Raw genomic sequence first — 19,736 nt, forward strand, 5'->3', positions numbered from 1 at the left:
AGCAGTAATCAGGCTGAAAGTCAGGGGCTGTTGCATCAAAACTTGGGATTAAATCTTGATCCTGCTGCTTATGTATGAGCTGGTGACCTCAGGCCAGTTGCTTAGCTTCTCTGAGCCTCTGTTATTCCTTCTGTACAGCCAGGCACTATTCTGGACCCTGAGGTTGCAACTTAAACCAGCCCAGGTCCTGCCTTCATGTTGTTTATGTTCTAATGTGGGGAGAGAAATCATAAATGAGTAAACAAATAAGTAAAAGGATAATTTCGGGTGACAGTAGGTGCTGCAAACATAATACAACAGATAGAGTGACTGGGGGAGGCTGGGCTAGATGAGGTGGTCAGGAAGGGCTTCTTGGAGGTGGTGACAACCTTGAAGCCAAAAATTAGAAGGAATCATCCTTACAAAGATCCCAGGGGAAAACATCCTGGCAGAGCTGAAGCAGGGGGTCCCGCGGGCCGAAGGAGTCCTAACAAAGCATGCCCGACTCCGGAGACCAGGTTCAGTGACGCAGATCTAAGTTTATTGTGTAAGTGCAGCAGTATATATAACATTCTGGACCAATCAGAAGTTTACACAATCCTTAGGGCAGCCAATAGTAGGAAAGATCAGGGTACTATGTAGGGGCTCTAGGGGCCTTGCTCAGGCGAGCGCTGCCACTTCCTGGTGTGCCAAGGAAGCTTGAATAGGCGGAGTGTGCTTGCGCCATTGCATCCACCACTGCACTGAGATAAATCTCCTGAGCTCTTCCCACACAGAGCAAGTAGAAAGGCCCTGAAACAGGCCAGTGTGGCTAGAGGTGGCGAGCCTGGGGGATAGTAATAGGCGAGCTTGTAGGAGTGAACTGGACAAGATCTCGCCCTGAGTTACAGCCTCGACTATTCTCCCAATTCCGAGCACAGGTTCTCCCTCCCCACTCACTTTTCCCGGGAGTTCGTCCTGCTGTTTCATCTAAACCTTTCTTACCTGCCCCAGAAAGGTCCCAGCCTGTCTGTTTTGAGGAAGTGGGAGGAGATGACGCTGAACCCTGGCTGCAGCATTCAGGGCACTTTCTCATGGAATGAGGCGTGGCTGCTGGGTGGAGGCAGTGGGGCCTGTCCTGCATGGGGCCTGCTGAGCACGTGCTCACCTTTTGCCTGCATGCCCACCATTCACGCCCCAAGTCCTTCCTCTGCACCATTTGAATCCATCCATTCCTCTCCCCTCACCTTTCCTGGAACCTGGTGGTACGAGGTTGGAAGTTCAGCTTTGAAGAAGGCCACCTGGGAAAAGATGGTGGACCCTTGGGAAAACTTATGGACCATCTCTCTCTTTTGAGATGAACTGACCAACTGCTTTCTCCTTTTCTCCTCTCTCTCTCTTTCTCTCTTTCTCTCTCTCTCTCTCTCTCTCTCTCTCCCTCTCCCCTCCCTACTGTCCCTTCTGGGTCTGTCTGGCAGCTGGAGAAAGTAACATCTACCGGAAACCCCCGATCTACAAACGGCATGGTACGGTCTGAGGCAGAGCGGGCATGGCCAGGCAAGGGATGTGGGGCAGTTAACACGTGTGCAGAAGGTGCTGCACCGGTCACCAGGAGGGGCACCTGCAAGGCTGCACCTTGGTCCTTACCGACTCCAGGGGACATTGGAGAAGAGCGTGCTGACATTTTAAAAGAGCAAGGAAGGCTTCATATCCCCTAAATCCTTTGCCACCATCTCCCCAATCCCCCTTCCCTTCTGTCTGGTGTCCTTAATTCCATGGTCAGAGTAACCCTTGTCAGCTTACCGCTGGGAGGGGCGCCCCCAGGGCACTGACGCTCAGTCATTTATCACTGAGGCCTGGAGGTACCTGCAGGAGCACTTACTGAGCCTCAGTGCAGTAAGCACACCTCTTAGCCAAGGCGCAACTGCCACCCTGTCACCCTCGCATGCCCACGGGTCTAGGTGGGTAACAGAGTTGGTGGAGCATGGAGCCAGCAGAAGCAGCCCTGAGCCGGGATCTGAACTCACTGAGCTGGTGGAAAGGGTGGCACAAGTATAAATAGTGGCTCTGGGTACTTACAACCTGATCATTTAGACAAACATCCTCGATTTTGGAAGAGGCCAGGCTGGGGTCCAGGGAGGTCTGTGAGCATGTGCACGTCTGTGTGTGGCTGCAGAAAGTATTCAATTTGGCCTCATTGTTTGCATAAACACAACAAGAATGGTAACTGACTACCTTTGCTGGAATTTTATGATTGAATCTTAATGTGCCCCACAGGGCCAGGAAGCCATGCCATCTAGTCGCCATCAGGCCTGCCTGCAATAACTGCTGAGTTAGGTGAATTCCCCACCTGCAGTGGCTCTGCCCGGTCCCATTGTCCTTGTTTTAAGGACAATGTGCCCCAAGTGGCCACAGAAAGTCACCAACCCTAACAAAGTTAGTTTGACCTTACATCTGGAAAAGGCCCCAGACCCCAAAGCCCTCAGGACTGCAGGATTTGCAAATGGCTCTGGGAGGCAGCACCAAAGCAGGGCGTCTGGGGTGGAGGTGGGCTGAGTGGATAAGAGGGCGGATGAAGGGGCTGAGGAGAGTGGCCGGGGACTGACTAAACCACATCAAAGAGAACTGGGAAGCTTTGGGAGCAAGTGCTGCTGGGGAAGGGGGCACAGCCTAGAGCTGGCTGAGGGCCATCCCAGGACCCTCTGCTGCCCTGGCTACCAGGAGTGTAGACTTTGTCCCTATAGCTTCTCTTCTGAGGAACTGTCCTAAAGCCAGCCCTCTCTCTGCCCTAGTCAGCCTCTTGCCAGTCTTTGAGACATGCTAAAGTCACTGCCCCAGAAGGTTTTGTGGCTGCGATAGGTTTGATGGTCACTCCATGCTATGGAATTCATGTGGAAGCTGGAAGCTGGATGGCATCTGAGCCAAAAGACTAATTCTGATGCTCACAGATGAGGAAACTGAGGCAGAGAAGGGAAGGATTTTCCCAGTGTTACAACTGAGTTAAGTGGCAGAGCTGGGCAAAGAACCCAGCATTGCTGACTCCCTCCCTGTCCAGTGCTCCTTCCTTCGGGTCATATAATCTCCCCAAGAAGGACTTGGCATCTCAGGGTGAGCAGGTTGACCCGACTCAACATGCAGCAGGGCTTGCTTGCCAATTCCCACCCTAAATGTGGCTCGAATCCACAACAAGGCCAACTGCTCGAAGGTAAGGAAGGTAAGGAAGAGCAAGGGCTCACCTGGGACGTGTCCAATCTCACCTGGAAGAGCCACGGCCTTAGTGTTCACTCAGGAGCACACCTGGGAGTCCGTGGAATGTGGCAGAAGGAGCCCTGAGCGAGGTGCGATCCTGTTCTGGTCTAACGAGCTGTGTGGTTCTGAGGAAGCACCTTCCCCTCTCTGGTGTTCAGATTCCCACCTGTCAAATGCAGGTCTTGGCCTCAGTGTTTTCCAGCACCAATGCTCCCTATTGTGGACTTACTCCCCTGGGCTGGAGCCTGGCTGAGACATGGGAAACAGTGCACAGGACACTGGTCTAGAATACTCTGCCTCCCTACAGCTCTCTCTTTGGGTCCTTCACAGGTGATTTGTCGACAGCAACGAAGAGCAAAACAAGTGAAGACATCAGCCAGGCCTCCAAGTACAGTCCAGCCTACTCTCCAGACCCCTACTATGCTTCAGAGTCTGAGTACTGGACCTACCATGGCTCCCCCAAAGGTAGTGTGCCCCGCAGGGCAGCCAAGGCCAGAGCCCTGTCACCTACACCAGGGACACAAGGGCCAGGATAGTCACCTGCTCCTTCACATGATCATTCACTTATTCATTTGACAAACATGTATTGAGGACCAGCCATGGGCCCTAGGGAAACACTGGGGAGCAAACCAGACCATGTCCTTGGCCTTGTGGAGAAGACACGGGTCCTAACTAGAGCAGGAGGTGATGTCCCGGAGGTGAGACACAGGTGGTAAGAGAGCTGATGACAGGGGCATGCTGTCCAGCCTAGGGGATGACAGAGCATCTCAGATGCAGAGACTGCGGCTATAGGAAGGGTGAGGAGGAAGCTTTGTAGAAGCACATCTTGCAAAGCCCAAGATGGGAGGGTGGCTCCATGGGGGGAAGAAAAGGCCATCAGCTTAACCGGAGTTCAGAGCGGGGTGGGGGAGGTGATGAGGAGCCAGATCCCACTGGCCTTGTGGGTTTTCGTCTTTATCCAAAACAGTAGGAAGCCATTAAGAGTGACATGATCAGATCTATGCTTGTGAGAGACCACTTTGGCCGCAGGGGGAATAATAGTTCGGAGGATGGATGGAAGGCTTTTGTAGGCACCTGGCAAAGAATCTTAATGGTCCTCAAGGTGCAAACCCCAACCAATCTGGCATCCCAAGTGTTTTCTTTCAGTATGGGGAGGAATTTTCATCAAGTGCCATTTGGATTCAATACACACCTTTGCTAAGTGAATGTCCATTCTAAGCAAAGCTTCTGAGGAGCTGAGAGGACCCCTTCCTGGTGCTCAAAGAAGTCTCCATTTAGAAAGGAGCTAAGAAACCAACACAACTATGACCCAAAGTGGACAGTGACCAGGGTCCATAAAAGAAAGGTGTTCAGATGCTGCACAGCCAGCAGGTGTCGGGGAGAGGGGGGATCTTAGATGAAACTGCTTCAATCACAAACAAACAAAAAACCCAACTCCGAATGGCTTAGGCCAAATTAGGGATTTCCTGGATCATGTGACTGAAAGTTTCGTGGCACGGCTGGATCTAGAGGTGAATGAACGTCATCGGGACTTATCCTGTCCCCCGAGTTGGGTGGCTCCATTCTCAGGCTGACTCTGCCCTCTTCATAGCAGCGGGAGCTCCGGCAGGTCCAGGCTTACCTCCTACCCTGGGCAGAAAAGGGCTTCTCTCCCACCAAGCAAAGTCCCAACAGGGTGGCTTACTAGCTCTGTTTGGGCCATCAGCTTCACGCCCACCTCAGAGCCCAGGAATGGAAAGGGATGCTGGGCAGCTCTGTACAGGAGGCCATGGTGGAGCGGCAGCTCACCAAGTGCACTTGGGCAGGGTCACTTGGCTTGAAAGTGGCAGCACCTAAAGGAAACGCCCACCTATCTAGGCTCTACTGCCCCTGCGCCCTCTCCCCAGAGCAGGCTGAGTGGGCAGCACACGCAGGAGCTGATCCTCGCTGTCTTTTGGCAGTGCCCCGAGCCAGGAGGTTCTCGTCCGGAGGAGAGGAGGACGATTTTGACCGCAGCATGCACAAGGTGAGCCGGCCACCCGCTGAATGAGGTGCTTAGACGGTATGTTACTGAGGATGTTTTCACTTGTGAGTGACAGAAACCAAATGCAAAGTCATTTGTTGATGGGGGAAAAAAGGAATGGCATAACTGAAAAGTCAAATGGTAGGATTAGCTTCAAGTATAACTAGATCCAGCTGCTCAAAAAACTGTCCTGGGGAAGCTGTCTCCCTCTGCTCTTGTGCCATTGCCTTAGCATTGGCCTCATGCTCAAGCAGGTTCTTCTCACGCAGTGGCACGTAAGTGCCAGCAACTCTCATGCATTCCGATGGGAATGGAAAGTGGTGCCACTACTGCAGAAACTGGTGGTTCCTCAAAAAGTTAAATGTAGAGCTACCATGTGACCTAGCAATTTCACCTCTAGATATATACCCAGAAGAACTGAAAACTGGTACTCAAAATATGTACACACATGCTCATCACAGCACTATTCACATGGCCAAAAGGTGGAAGCAACCCAAATGTCCACCAGCTCACAAATGGGTTTAAAAATGTGGTCTATCCATACAATGGAATATTATTCAGCCATAAAAAAGGAATGACGTACTGATACATGCCACAATGTGGGTAAACCTCACAAGCATTGTGCTTAGTGAAAGAAGCCGGACACAAAAGCCCACATATTACACGATCTCATTTACATGAAATATCCAGAATAGGTAAATCCATGAAGACAGAACATAGATTGGTGATTACCAGGGACTGGGCTGGGAGGAGAGGGAAATAGGGATTGACTGCCTAATGGGTACAGGGTCCTTTTAAGGGGTGATAACAATGTCTGAAACTAGATAGAGGCTGTGGTTGTACTAAATGCCACTAAATTGTTCATTTTAAAATGGTTAAGTTGCTGAAACCGGTTTGGCTCAGTGGATAGAGCGTCGGCCTGTGGACTGAAAGGTCCCAGGTTTGATTCCGGTCAAGGGCATGTACCTGGGATGCAGGCACATCCCCAGTGGGGAGTGTGCGGGAGGCAGCTGATCAATGTTTCTCTCTCATCGATGTTTCTAACTCTCTATCTCTCTCCCTTCCTCTCTGTAAAAAATCAATAAAATATATTTTTTTTAAAAAAATGGTTAAGTTTATATTATGTGAATTTCACTCCAACCACAGGACCACTTGTGAAGGAGAGATGAAGTCCCAGAAGAAAATACACGTGCTGCAAGGAGGGAGGGACACTGGGAAAGCAAAAATGACAGAGGTTCACTATAGAGAGTCCAGTCACTCAGCCTCGCCCAACCCTGTTCCATCGCAGGGCTCTTGGCTTCCTTCTAACTTCATTTTGCTTCTCTCCCACCCCCAGCTCCAGAGCGGAATTGGCCGGCTGATTCTGAAAGAGGAGATGAAAGCGCGGTCCAGCTCCTATGCAGATCCCTGGACCCCGCCCAGGAGCTCCACCAGCAGCCGGGAGGCCCTGCACACAGCTGGCTATGACATGTCCCTCAATGGCTGTAAGCACTGCTCTGGAGGCCTGCCTGGTGGGGGCTTTCTCTTCCCCCCTGCTATGGTCTCACCTGGTTCTAGAATACAGACTTGGCAAGGGGCTCTGCAGGGCACTAAGTGAGACCATGTGCTGCGATGAGTCACTCTGCTTCTTGGGGCATCTGAAGCAGTGACTTCCAATCAGGTTCAATGTCAACAAAAACATCTTCTACTCGTCTAAATGGCTCAAAGATATAAGGGGTCCCTCTTGAGGTAGTGAGCCTCCTATCACTGGAGGTATACAAAGCAGCTTGCCCTAAGAGTCACTGTCATCCCATCCCTGTTCCTGGACACACACATGCTCTGCCTTCTCTCTTTCTTACCCCTGTGGGAGTCAGTCCTGCCAGGAAATCCCATCTCAAGTCAATACTTGATGGGTAATAACCTTGTCAAGAATAATCCTCTTAACATCATATCAATACTTGATGGATACAAGTCAATACTGGATGAGTAGTAACCTAATCAAGGATAATCACCCTGACTTTAGGTGAGATGAAAGGAGATGGTGGTAATGATGTTAAAAGCCAGTTCATTCAGTGTTTTGCATGTGTCAGGCACTGTGCTAGTACTTTTCTGTATTAGGTGACTTTACAATCACCCTGTAAAGGAGACACTCCCTCCCCATTTAAGAGATGAGAAAATTGAAGCATGATTAAGTAACTTGAAGAAGTTAAGTATCTACTAATGGCAGAACCAGGATAGTTCCCTGTTTGACCACTGAGAGGCACTAATTTTAACCTCTGCTTCTGGGCTGTGTGCAGTATACCACCAATGCTGCTCAGAATTCAACACATTCAATGGCATCTGTGAGCAAATAAAACACAGCACCTGCTATGCCCCAGGTGCTGGTCTAGGAGCTGGGAGGGGGCGGGAGGATGCAGTACAAGTACAACAATTGGAAACTGGCCAGTGGGAAAGGAGGTAGTGAAAGAGGCCCCTTCTCCCCTCCAGCTCCTGTCTGTTTGTCCACCATATCTGTCTGTCCCCATGAACACTGATCTGTGGCTTTTCTCTCTTGCAGCCCCTCGGTCCCACTACCTGGCTGACAGTGGTATGTTCTGCCCGCCCTACCTTCAGCCCATGGTGTTCTGTGAGGGCCAGAGCTGAGTCAGCTGCAGGTCCCCCATAGCTGTGTGATGAGCATATAACATGGATGTCCCAGCACAGTCCTTCTCTCCAATAGTCTACCCCATTGTGTTTGTCAGCTGGAGGGCCTCGATTTTTGGTTTTAGAACAAAGGTTGATGTGTCCAGTAGCTCCCAGAAGGAAAGGAAGAGTATGCACCTCTTCCACCCATGTGAGAGCTTACTTGTCTGGGTTTCAAGCTCACCTCCAATTCCAGGGCCTTTGTCTAGAGCTACCGTGTGGCCAGGACAGGAGTCCATCATAAGAAGGTAGATGTGTGCAGGACAAGGCCAGAAGACTGTGTTAGTGGGTGCTTTGGGTAGGCCTAGAATTCTGTCAGGCTGAGGCACCCCTAAGATTAGTCAGCTACAAGCCTGGAGAGCAGTGGGAGGAGCTGGTGGCCTCGGCTATGACCCCTTCGCCCCCGGGGTTGGGGAGTAATATTGGCCATTTGCAGCCAGATGAACTCGGAGAGAGAGGGGACCCTAGCAATAGTTTTGCTCCTTCTTTTCAGATCCCCTCATCTCCAAGTCCGCCTCCCTGCCTGCTTACAGAAGAAATGGGCTGCACAGGGTAAGAAAGGCTACGTGGGGACATTGCGTCTGCGATGTTGGCGATTCCAGCATTAGCTCATTGCTGTGGTGCTTATGGTGGTCACTTGGGGGTGGAACCTGGACAAAGGCCTTGGGGTGAGAGGTGGGTCAACTGAAGGAACCCAAAGGCAATGCTTGCTCTCCTCCCCGTGAGCCCTGTGTGAAAATGAGCCCCCAGGAGAGGCTGGCGAGTGCCTGGCACTGTGCTAAGCACTTTACAAGCACTAACTCCTTCACCCTGCGAGGTAGTTACTCTGGAGGCACGGAGGGGCGGGGGTGACCTGCTCAGGCTCTCACACCCAGTAAGTGCAGAGCCAGGACTCAAGCCCACAGCCCACACCTGACTGCCTGCTCCACTTGCCTGGCATGGCTTGGAGCCCTCTGAGCTCTTTGATTGGCCTGCAACATAAAACCTTCCCAGAAATGGTGAGTTGGTTTAAGGACCTACAGAGAATAAAAAATACATCTTGTCAGCAAGAGGAGAGGCTGTGTGCCTGGACAGGTGACGGGGAAAGCAGGGACACTGAGATAGATGTTTATTGAGCACCTATTACGTGCCAGGCACTGTTCTAGGTGCTGGAGGTATCGCAGTGAATAAAGTGGCTGCTCCGGGGAGCTTGAGTTCTAGTTGGGGAGACAGACAACCAGCAAGTAAAGGTGGGATCTGCAGTCAGGTGGTCCTAAGTGCTAAGATGGAACTCAAAGCATGGGAGTAAGGAGAGAAGGCGGTCAGAGGGGGATGGATGTAAGCCAGGCCTGAGGGCACAGAGGTTCTTGCTGCTTGAAGACCAGCAAGACCCAGCCAGATAGAGGGACGGACAGTGTCCAAGGCCCAGGGCGGGGAGGACACAGGGCTGGCATGGAGTGAGCATGAAGCCCGACCCGGGAGATGAAGCCCGACAGGGTGTCAGTGGGGCCCTGCACGCTGGTAAGGGCTTCGGAGGGTTTCCAGTAACTGTGCTGTGTGACCTGGCTCCGTGCTGTATGGACTAGAGACGACAGAAGGACAGAACTGGAGGCTGTACACCCATTAGGCTACTTTAGGGTTGAGCATATGAAGGGATCCGAGCTCCACTGGAGCATGGCGGCTGGTGTTAACCCAACTGGACATGTGCTCGCAAAACAGTTATTTATTTAAAGTACTTTATATGCATCAGGCACCCTGGAATGTATCAGGGACCAAGCAAGACAAAACCCCAGCCCTCAGAGCTTCCATTCTTATAGGGACAAACAGAAAGCAAGTAGTAAATAGTAAACAAGTCAAATTATATGGAACGTAGAAGGTAGTGAGTGCTATGTGGGGGAGGGGAAATGGTGAGCAGGAGAAGGGAGATCACAGATTTGGGGAGAGGGCAACAGCATTTTTGAATAGGGTAGATCTCATGAAAGAAAGCATGAGATGTAATTCACCAATAAATGAGTGTTTCCTGAGTGCTTATTATGTGCTGGGCCTGGGCACTAGAGATATGACAGTGAGTTAAATGACCCCAGCTGGAGACTGGGGCTTCTGCGAGGGCCCCATGTCCCACACGCCCTGGTCCATTTTCTGGAGATAGGTGAGTGCTTCAGGCGGGCAAGGTGAGCTCGCCTCAGGCCGGCCCTGGCTCTGTCTCCCCTGCAGACACCCAGCGCGGACCTCTTCCACTACGACAGCATGAACGCCGTCAACTGGGGCATGCGAGGTGAGTCACATGGACTTCGGATGCACTGCTCATAGCTGTGACATGACCCCCAGTGAATGACTGCTACAGGCTCGGGCCCCACGCTGGGCTCTGTCCAAACCCCAAGTTCCCACTCCCTTTCACTTCCCAGTCCCTCCCTTTCCCACTCTTCACCCGTCATCCTCTCAAATCCCCGGCCTTGGGTGACCTCCAGGCCATCTGTCCCATCTGGGTTCCCGGAGCCATCCCAGAGTGCTGCTGTCCGGGCACGGCTGAGCCAGAGCTGCTGCCAGCGCTGCGTGAAGGGAAACACTCGGAGCCAAATGCACACTGTTCCCAGCAAAACTTCCATGAGCTGTGGGCAGTCTGCCAGAGGCTCTCCCACAGCCTCACCAGCGTCAAGCAGGCTCAGGCAAGAGGGCAGCTCCTACAGAAACTTGGAGGCCCCCCAGGCAGTGGAGGGAGGGTCTTTCCCTGTACTTCAGACTCGTCTTATTTCTCTTCTAAATCTCTCAAAGGTCATTTTTTCCCCAACCCCTATCTCCAGCCAGCCATGGTACTCCTACCAGCCTTGATGTGAGATGAATTCAGCAAGGACAGGGTCTCTAAGACAGCGGCCAGTATAGTCTGCACAGCAAAGACCAATGTGTTTCCATTTTGTGTGTCTTTTCTCTCTACAGAGTACAAGGTAAAGGAGATGCACAGACCTGGGAGGTCCCTGAGACACTAGGACCTGCTACACTGGGGACCAGCAGGAGGATAACAGTGCTATCTACGCGGAAAATGGGGGCATCGATAAACAACCTCAAGGGTCCCCTTAAGACCAGCATTTCCAGTTCCTTGGCCCACTTTCCCTAAATCCTTCCCTACGACTCTTGCCTCCTGAAATCAGACCATTCCCCGTGGGCCTCAGAGACTGTCTGGAAGCTTCCAAATCACCAGATATGAGCCATTTACATTCAGGAGGCCTTGTGCCCACATTAATGTCAAATGCCACCACGCTTATCCCTAGAAGATCAGGGGACGCTGGACCCTTGCCTTTTGGGAAAGGGTGGCTTGAGGCTGCCAGGCAACCCCAGGGAAGGCAGACCCAGGCCTCCCTCCAGACTTGAACCTCTGGCTCTTTCTGGGTAGAGGAGGAGCCCAGACACAAAATGTGGCTGAAGGGACAAGCCCGCCGCCCTCACCCAATCTGCAAACTCCTCCCCCCATCCTGTCTCCTTAGATCTACCCTTACGAACTGCTGCTGGTGACCACAAGAGGAAGAAACCGACTGCCCAAGGACGTGGACCGGACACGTTTAGAGGTAAGAGTGGAAAACTGAGCCGGAGCCTTTGGGTTCAAAGGGATTCTAGCAGTTGCCTGGTCTCACCCAGCTCAGGAGGGGCCCAGGGAAATGAATGGCTTCAAGGTCACACAGCCTGTTGAAAAAGTAGACGCTCTGTTCCCTGATGTTCAGTGCTGCCTCCTCAATCCACTCGGCCTCTGTGCGACACCGGCACAGCGTGTCCCACCTGCAGATGATGATGCTGCAGGTGAAAGAAGCAGCTAGATTTGGTCCCTGCTCTCAGAGTCTGGTAGATAAGAAGAAAGTCAGCCCTGGTTTTGTGCAGGATTGTAGAGAAAACCAGTGTTGTGACGGGGGACAGGGAGGCAGCACTGCAGAAGTAAAAGCATAAGGAGGCCTCAAGCCAGACTCCCTAGGTTCCAACCCTTATCCTGCCATCCCTCGGTGGGCAGCCTGGCCAGGTGACCACGACTCCAATGGGAAGTTCTCTCCTCTGTGAGGCAGGGTGATGGCCATGCTTCCCTCCAGTTGCCAAGTGACACAATGAAACAATACACAAAGCCTTTGGCGCTGAGGCGGGCAGTGTCCTGCAAAGCAAGCACTTTGCCAGTGTGGGATTGCTCTTACTCAGAGACCGCTAAGGCTCGGCTGGAGGAGCAGGCTTCCAGCCAGAGGAAGGATGTGGCTGGCCTTTGAAAGTGGGCAGGTTTGGATGGGCAGAGAGAGGGAGGAGAACATCATGCAATACAAACAGCATAGAAACAGGCACGGATATGACCTGAGCATGGCGTTGTGAGCCATTCAGTACATTTGGCTTGGAGTTCCAGTTCCTGGTCACTTCTGATGCAGGAGCACCCTCTGTCCTTTCCACCCCAGGGCCTCTTCCTGCCTCTCCCTGGACTGCCCCTCCCTTTCCACTCTCCTTCTCACTCCTCAAGGCTGCATTCTAGTGATGCCAGTGCCCCAGATCTCTCCAAGCCTCCCCCAGAATGTGTCACTCACCTCTTCCTCCAGTCTCCCCCAGCCCCGTGTCTAGCATATAGATCCATTTCCTCTACCTGCCAAGACCATGTATCGCCTACCCCTGGTCTAGAGTGGGAGGAAGAGCATATCAACCGCCTTGACCTAACAACGAGGAATTCACCTAGAGTAGAGAGGGGGTTGGGGCAGTCGGAGCGGAATGCGAGTGAGTCCTTCCAGCCCTAGCATGTTGGGGTAGCAGAGAAGAAACAGATGATTCGGCCAATGGCCTCCTTTCACAGTCTGGCAGTGAGCGTGTCTTCCAGTGCTGAAGGGGACAGCTCCCAGCTCCCAGGGCAGCTCCCAGACCAGCGTTAAGGGATGAAAATGTTCATCCTGAAAACCAATTGCTCTCCTACACCCTCCAGGACACTCAGAAGCTCAGGCCAGGGACGCACAGCTTTCCCTAAGCATCAGAACCACCCAGGGAGCTTTAAAAAAATACCAATAGAGGGTCCACCAGTCAAACTGCAGTCGGGAAGGGAACTCTGGCATCAGAGTTCAGAGGCGCAGGGGCGTGTCTAACGTGTTGCCTGAGCTGAGACCCCTGGGCCCTAGCCCCCTGTGCCAGTTCAGGAAGTGGACTGAACTAAGTCAATGAACCACTATAATTGCTATCAACAGGTCATCTCAGTGATTCCAGTAAGTTTCCGGGCAGGATATATGCCATATATTTCTCTCTTTACACACAATTTTAAATTTTATTTGGAAAAATTTCAGAACTCCAAAAAGTTGCAAGAATAGCAAAATGAACATCTATCTACCCTTCACTTAAATGCCCCAATCATTGATATTTTGCCACATTTTAAGTGCCATATATTTCTAAATCTTAAAAGCTTTTGACAAAGTATCAAGTTTCAAGACTGTTTGAGAGGGAGAGCAGGCAGAAGGTGGGAAGCAGGGGTGGGTGGAGGTCCTGCCATGGAGTGCAAAGCAATGTTTTACTTTACAACGTATGGTTTTCATATAAGAAAGAGATGAAAGGACATTTCAGTGGGCGGATGAATATGAACAGTAGTGTTTTTCATTGACTGGCCTGAGGATCAGCCATCCAGATCATTTGTAAAAATATTAATAAGCGGATATACACCCTAATGTCTTGGCTCTGCTCCCTTTTCCCCCCAAAGGACAGAGGAGTAGCTTTAGTCCATACACACTCCTAAACACAGAATGAATGCATGTAGCAGGGATGCAGAAGGGTGAGGTCAACCTGGATGCATCCAGAGGCACTTAGGTGAAGCATAAGTCCCACCTGAATCCCGAGCGGGGGCAGCCTCTTCAATCAGACCAGCCACTGAGGTCCCTCCAAGGAAACCTTCATTCACACATTTATCCATTCAACACCTATTCATCACATACCTTCCGTGGGTCAGACACCATGCTGGGCACAGTGCACCCAGAGGAAACATACAGTGACCGCTCCTGCCTCTACCAGCCCCCAGCCTACACCTCACATCCTCAAGCTGTTTCCTCTCTGTCCCCTCCCACTTCCTTTTAGCGCCACCTGTCCCAGGAGGAGTTCTACCAAGTCTTCGGCATGACCATCTCTGAGTTTGACCGGCTAGCCCTCTGGAAGAGGAACGAACTGAAGAAGCAAGCCCGGCTGTTCTAGACAGAGGCTCTATAAATATATATGCACTTATATAAAGATATATGTAAAATCTCTATACTGGAGCTCAGTATAACCCCCTTGTGTAATGGGGCACACTGCCTGCCAGGAGACTTGCTTTTCTGTGCTGTCAGGCAAGCCCACGTCATCAAAATATTTTTATGCTCCTTACTTTCTCTTTTCTAAATGTAATGGGGTTTGGGAAGGAACTTGAGGGGACGCCTATCCTTTTACTAGGGGTCCTTTTTATACTGAAACATCTGTCCTAACTTGAGTCCCCCAAGGTCCACCCCTCCCTCCTAAAGGAGGTGCCTGAGGTCTCTTCTCTCTGCTTCTTAGCTCTTTTCTCCAGTCTTGAGTGTGGACGCTGACCATGCTGTTTCACATCTTATTGGCCCCAGAGGGGCCTTCCCCTGGGTGGATCCACAGCCACCTCCCAAAGCCACTGAGCACCTCTGAGAGCCCTGGCAGAATTTTCTCATCACCCACAATTAGGAGTTCGGTGCTCTCTGGGGATGATGCAGTGAGAAGTGTGGGCCTCACAACTACTACTCACAGCAGTAAACAGAGGTGGCCAGGGCCTTGGCCTCTCCTCAGCTCTTCAGTCCTCCTCCTCCTGTCTTTGATCCTCGCCTCTCCCTGGTTCCAATCTATGACTCATGGTAGGAATGGAAAAGGCGCTTCCTTTTCTTCCACCACTTCCAACTGGCCCCTCTGCCTGGCCCCTACCATGAGAACCAGAGAGAGGGAGTGGGAGCTGGGAGCAGGAGTGGGAGACAGAGAAGGGCACCTGTTAGAACTGGAGCTGCAGGGCCTCTTGGGGCCTCTCTCCCCACCCTGGAATGCTCCCAGCACCCCCGGTCCCCTTCCCCCTTTGGAGGAGAGGCCCATTATTGCAGCCTGTATTCTTCAGCCTTACTACAATCTATGTGCCTGACAACTCAACACACCCAGGGCTAAGGTTCCCACCATGGCTCTAACCGACCAACTAGACAGACAACCTCTATCACCCCTCTCAAGGTAACAAAGGCCATGTTCCCAAGAAAGGTTCCTGGTCTGGACCTGCTGGTCCGGGGCTGGTAGGGCAACCCAACCAGGACCTGAATCCCACCACAAAGTGGGCCAGGTATCATAGGGGAAACCTTCTGAAGAATGGCTGCTCACGAGATTCCAGAACGAAGCACTGGCCCATCCCACTCACGAGCCTCCTGGATTTCCCCAGTGGCTGCTTTTCCTGCCTCCTTGCCTTCTGGAACGGGGTGAATGCTTAGCCTTCTCTCCTCCCCTTTCCAGACCTTCTACCCTGAGCTGGTAATGTTTGGTGGGGCCTGTTCCTTCCTGGAGATGCCTTGAGTCAGGCAATTTTGAGGTCATGGGAGGAAGGACGAATGCATGGAAATGACAATTACGACTCTCAAGAGGCTGGAGATGTGACATGGCAACTGTAGGACTGACTTCAATTCAACACACCCTCACTGAGCACTCACTGTATACTGAGCACTGAATGGGGGAGGGAGGTGGGACGCTGGGACGATCAGCATGGGCCTAGTCTGGGGGACGTGCCTACTAACAAGGCATGGACTCAACTGTGATGGATGTAAGGCGGAAAGTGATGGGAGATGGCATGAGAAAGTGTTTGTGACATTACTGAAAAGGCAGATGGCGGTGGGTGCAGACGAAGGAGAGCGTTCTAGAGGAGATTGCATTAGAGCAAAGTTCAGGAAGCATCTTTGTAAACTGGGAGGAGGCGGTAACTTGAAAGGGTGAAAGGATGAGGGACCGGAAGGGAGGCCTCTTATGCTCTCATTTAAAACATCAACCCTCTCGGTTACTTCTCTTTATGGCCGATGTCTGTCAACTGTCCTGACCCCTTAGAAATGTCCCCAGCCAGACGCAATCATCAAAACTGCCTCATTGTCACTGGTTGAGAACTTGGCAAGATTTGAAGGGCTTTGGTTATTGTCGTTGGATATTTTTGTTTCCCATAAAGGCACATGATTTCAACCCAGACCTGTGTCCTGCTGTCGTTCGTAGTGGGAGTGGAAATGAGTGACATGGGAAGAGACTGAACCACGCACACACTTTTTTCAAAATAAGAGTCTCTTAGAGAGCAGCTCTCCCGTGGCCTTGGTTTCTCCTTCTGTAAAATGGGAAAATTTGATGAGGTCAGCATCACCCAGGTTGGGTCCTGCAGCACACGGGTCCTGCAAGATGGAAGAGGGTGTTCCAAGGACAAATAAGATTCTGTGATCAAACAGTTATAATAGTAACAGTTCCTCATTATTAAGTCCCAACAATGAGCCAAGGTCTGTGCTGAGGAATTTACATCTACCACCTCATTTAAGCCTCTGTCACAACCCAAGAGGTGGCCATTGTTCTTATCTCTGTCTCACCGATGAGGAAACAGTTTTGAAGATACATAACTACCCTGGTAGAGCCAGGGACCAATTCCAAGCTGCCCTCCTGGAGAGACTGGCTTATCTATCCACTCTTATCAGTCAGGATGTGTTCAGCTCCCAGAGAAGAGAGCCTTCTTAGAAACGGCTTGAACAATGAGAACACACATTGTCTTGCACAACGGGAAGTCCAAGGTTCACAGCTAGTCAATTAAGCAGCTCAGTGATTCCATCAGGAGCCCAGGTGTTGTTGCATCTCTTCACCATCCGCACACTGGCTGTGTCCTCAGGTGTGACCCCCTCATGTTTACGAAAGGGCTGCTGTGACTCCAGCCATCATGTCCTTCTCAGGTGTGACCCCCTCATGTTTACGAAGGGCTGCTGTGACCCCAGCCATCATGTCCTCACACAACCACATCAAAAAGCAGGAAAGAAGCTTCCCTTCGTGTGTCTCTTTTAATCACAAAGACCTTCCCAGAAATCCTCGGGAGACTGCTCCGCAGGTCCCACTGGCCAGAACTAGGGAACAGACCCATGACCTTGCTGCAAAGAAGCCTCAGAAACTGAGCATTTGGCATTTTCAGCCTCCGTAGTGGGAGGCAGGCGTCCTGATGGGAAAGGAGAGAAGTGGGGCAGACAAGGAGCAGCCTGGGGTAAGTGAATCACAGTATCTCAGTCACAGCCACTGCCGCCCCTGCTGGGACACTCACAATGCTCAATGGCAAAAGTCTGCAAAGTACTATAGTAACTTTGCTTAATCCAATAATTCACAAACTACTTTGACAAAACTCTGTTTAAGAGATGCTAGACTTGCTGTATTTCATCTATCCTAAGATACACACATTTTTCATGTTTTGACATCTCTGAAGATGAAATGTGACTCAAAAGAGGCTCCTTTCCTGACCTCTCATTCTGTGATTCTTCTAAGTATCATCCCCACCACAGGCCCTCCCGGACAGGTGGCTCAGACGTGCCAAAGGATAGTCAGGAATGTTCCTCTGCTCCCTGCCTACACGTACACCCAACCAACATTTACTCATTGAGCATATGCTGCCAGGCAGGAGCACTGGGCATCCAGCAATGTGGAAGGCAGGTGTGAGCTCTCGTGTAGCTCTGGTCTAGAGGAGAAAACAGACTGTAAGAAAATAAACAAAAAAGAGATGGTGCATGAAGATAACTGCTACAGAAACAACAAATAGGATGCTGGAGAGAGAAGCAGAAAGGAACTCAGTTCATATATTCACTGAAGGATGAAAAGGGAAAAGTGGGGGTGGGGGCACTCTAGGCTTAAAGAAGAGCATATGCAAAGGCACTGGGGTGGGTAAGAGCCTGATATATTTGAGAAACTAAAAGTGCCACTGAGGACAGATCAGAGCAAGTGAAGTAGATGAAGAGGGGAGTGAGATTAGAAGAGGTGGGAAGGCAAGCAGGGGCCAGAACGTGCATAGGGTCGAAGGACACCTCTTATTCATTCAAACTTTGTGGAGATTGTCTGGCTTGCATGGTGGTTGCTAATATATCGGATGCAGGGAGAATCACTCTAAGCCAGCAGTTCTCAACCTGTGGGTCGCGACCCCTTTGGGTGTCGAACGACCCTTTCACAGGGGTCGCCTAAGACCATCGGAAAACACATATATAATTACATACTGTTTTTGTGATTGATCACTATGCTTTAATGATGTTCAATTTGTAACAATGAAATTGGGGGTCACCACGACATGAGGAACTGTATTAAAGGGTCGCGGCATTAGGAAGGTTGGGAACCACTGCAGTCTAAGCCTTGCTACTGAAGTGCGCTCCCCAACCAGCAGCATTGGGGTCACCTGGGAGTTTGTAAGAAATGCTGCATCTCGTGTCCCTAGTGTTTTGAGATAATAATCATTAATAATTTAATGATTCACACACATAGTGCAGTTTGAGAAGCACTACTCTCAACCACCATCCTACTAGGGACAAGTGCAACACCATTCCGTGTCTAGGCTCAATGAGGTCCTAGGAAGGAGCCCGTTCCCCATGCATATAACCTTTTTGGACACTGGGGGGCAATCTTACATTAATAAATCAGAACACAAGGGGATGGGGGTGGGGGGGAAAGAGCACAGAAGTCACAGGAGGTTAGAGCATGAGGTCCACACTTGGCAGCCACGGAAACAGGCCCACTGAGTGAGCAGATCAGGACTCCGAAGCTCCACTGCCTCCAGCACCGGTCGTCCTCACCGGGCACCGGGCACAGAAACGTGGGGACCGGCTGTGGAACGTGTCAGCAGCAGCACTAGCCACCGAGCAGAGCCAAACGTGGAGCAGACGGGCTTAAAATTTAAAGAGAACAAAGCACTGCTAGATTCATAGCAATTAGCATGGCAGAATGATGCCAGCTCTGTTAATGCCCCTGGGGAACTAACTTTTACATGCTTCATTCCTCATCAGACTTTGAGCTGCTAAAAACCTTGACTACACAGTGATAAACACCTGCTCTTATATCCACAGCTCGGAGCCGCTGCCAAGCCGTTCGGAAGCCCTGGAGTGAGGCTCTTTTAAATCAATGAAACCCAGAAGCCCTGAGGATGACGGCCAGCCGCTCGTTACCACCCAAGGGCCCACTGGCTTCTTCACTGAGCCTGGTCCAGGCGGCACAGGGGGGCTCACAGGCAGGGGAGCCCAGGCCTGCAGTCAGCCCCAGGGCTCGTCCTCTCGGCCAATGAGGGCCAGGTGTGCAGATGAATCCGGTCACCAAAGTCAAGCGACAACTGTGCCCGTGACAGGAAGCGTTTCCTTCTCAGGCGGAAACTGTCCCAGTGTTTCCCAACTGCAGCCACTCAGACATCACCTCCACAGTGTTCATACGGTTATTTATTTAGTCGGGGCTGCTTATGTAATATTTTTATTTTAATTAATTCATACCCGACGTTTCTATTTTAAGCTGATATTGAAATTATAGGTTTGTTAAGGACTGGTTATATGTTTTAAATACAAATTTAGACAACTTCATCAAATCTTTAAACATGTTGGCCTGTGTAACATCTGGGTTGATCTCACATCCTCACCAGTAGTCTGAATTCCACCCTTTGGGAGGAGAGGACGTGGATTCCCTCAATTCTTCATGACGACTGGTCTTTGGGGAGCCAAAGGGAAAACTAGCAGAAGGAGCCACAGAGAGAAGAAAACACAAGCTACTCTGACAACCAAACAGGGCCTGGGTTAACCCCGCCCACCTCAGGAAGCCAAGACCATCATGTACCACCGGGGCATCATGCCAACAGAAGTCCCTGGCCCTTGCTAAGGTTTTCCCTGGAGACACTGCCCGCCCCCTGCCCCACCCC

The 19,736-nt window shown here is 51.2% G+C and overlaps 1 protein-coding gene across 7 annotated transcripts in view; it reads left to right on the forward strand.

Moving 5' to 3' along the window:
* ABLIM3 (actin binding LIM protein family member 3) overlaps positions 1-16,028 on the forward strand; it is a 106,531-nt gene extending 90,503 nt beyond the window's left edge. For 5 of the 7 annotated variants that reach the window (XM_006766220.2, XM_006766221.2, XM_006766223.2 and 2 more), the window contains 10 exons: positions 1,437-1,484; positions 3,538-3,672; positions 5,148-5,212; positions 6,546-6,693; positions 7,746-7,775; positions 8,364-8,422; positions 10,064-10,124; positions 10,784-10,791; positions 11,329-11,409; positions 13,910-16,028. In XM_006766220.2, the coding sequence (XP_006766283.1) occupies positions 1,437-1,484; positions 3,538-3,672; positions 5,148-5,212; positions 6,546-6,693; positions 7,746-7,775; positions 8,364-8,422; positions 10,064-10,124; positions 10,784-10,791; positions 11,329-11,409; positions 13,910-14,023 (749 nt within the window). In that variant the 3' untranslated portion in view covers positions 14,024-16,028. The remainder of the gene's footprint in view (positions 1-1,436; positions 1,485-3,537; positions 3,673-5,147; positions 5,213-6,545; positions 6,694-7,745; positions 7,776-8,363; positions 8,423-10,063; positions 10,125-10,783; positions 10,792-11,328; positions 11,410-13,909) is intronic. The other 2 variants (XM_006766222.2, XM_015565606.1) reach the window with 1 other exon arrangement.
* The last annotated feature ends 3,708 nt before the right edge of the window (positions 16,029-19,736 follow it).

Source organism: Myotis davidii, unplaced genomic scaffold (genome assembly GCF_000327345.1).
Source record: "Myotis davidii unplaced genomic scaffold, ASM32734v1 scaffold18, whole genome shotgun sequence".
Lineage (NCBI taxonomy): Eukaryota > Metazoa > Chordata > Mammalia > Chiroptera > Vespertilionidae > Myotis > Myotis davidii.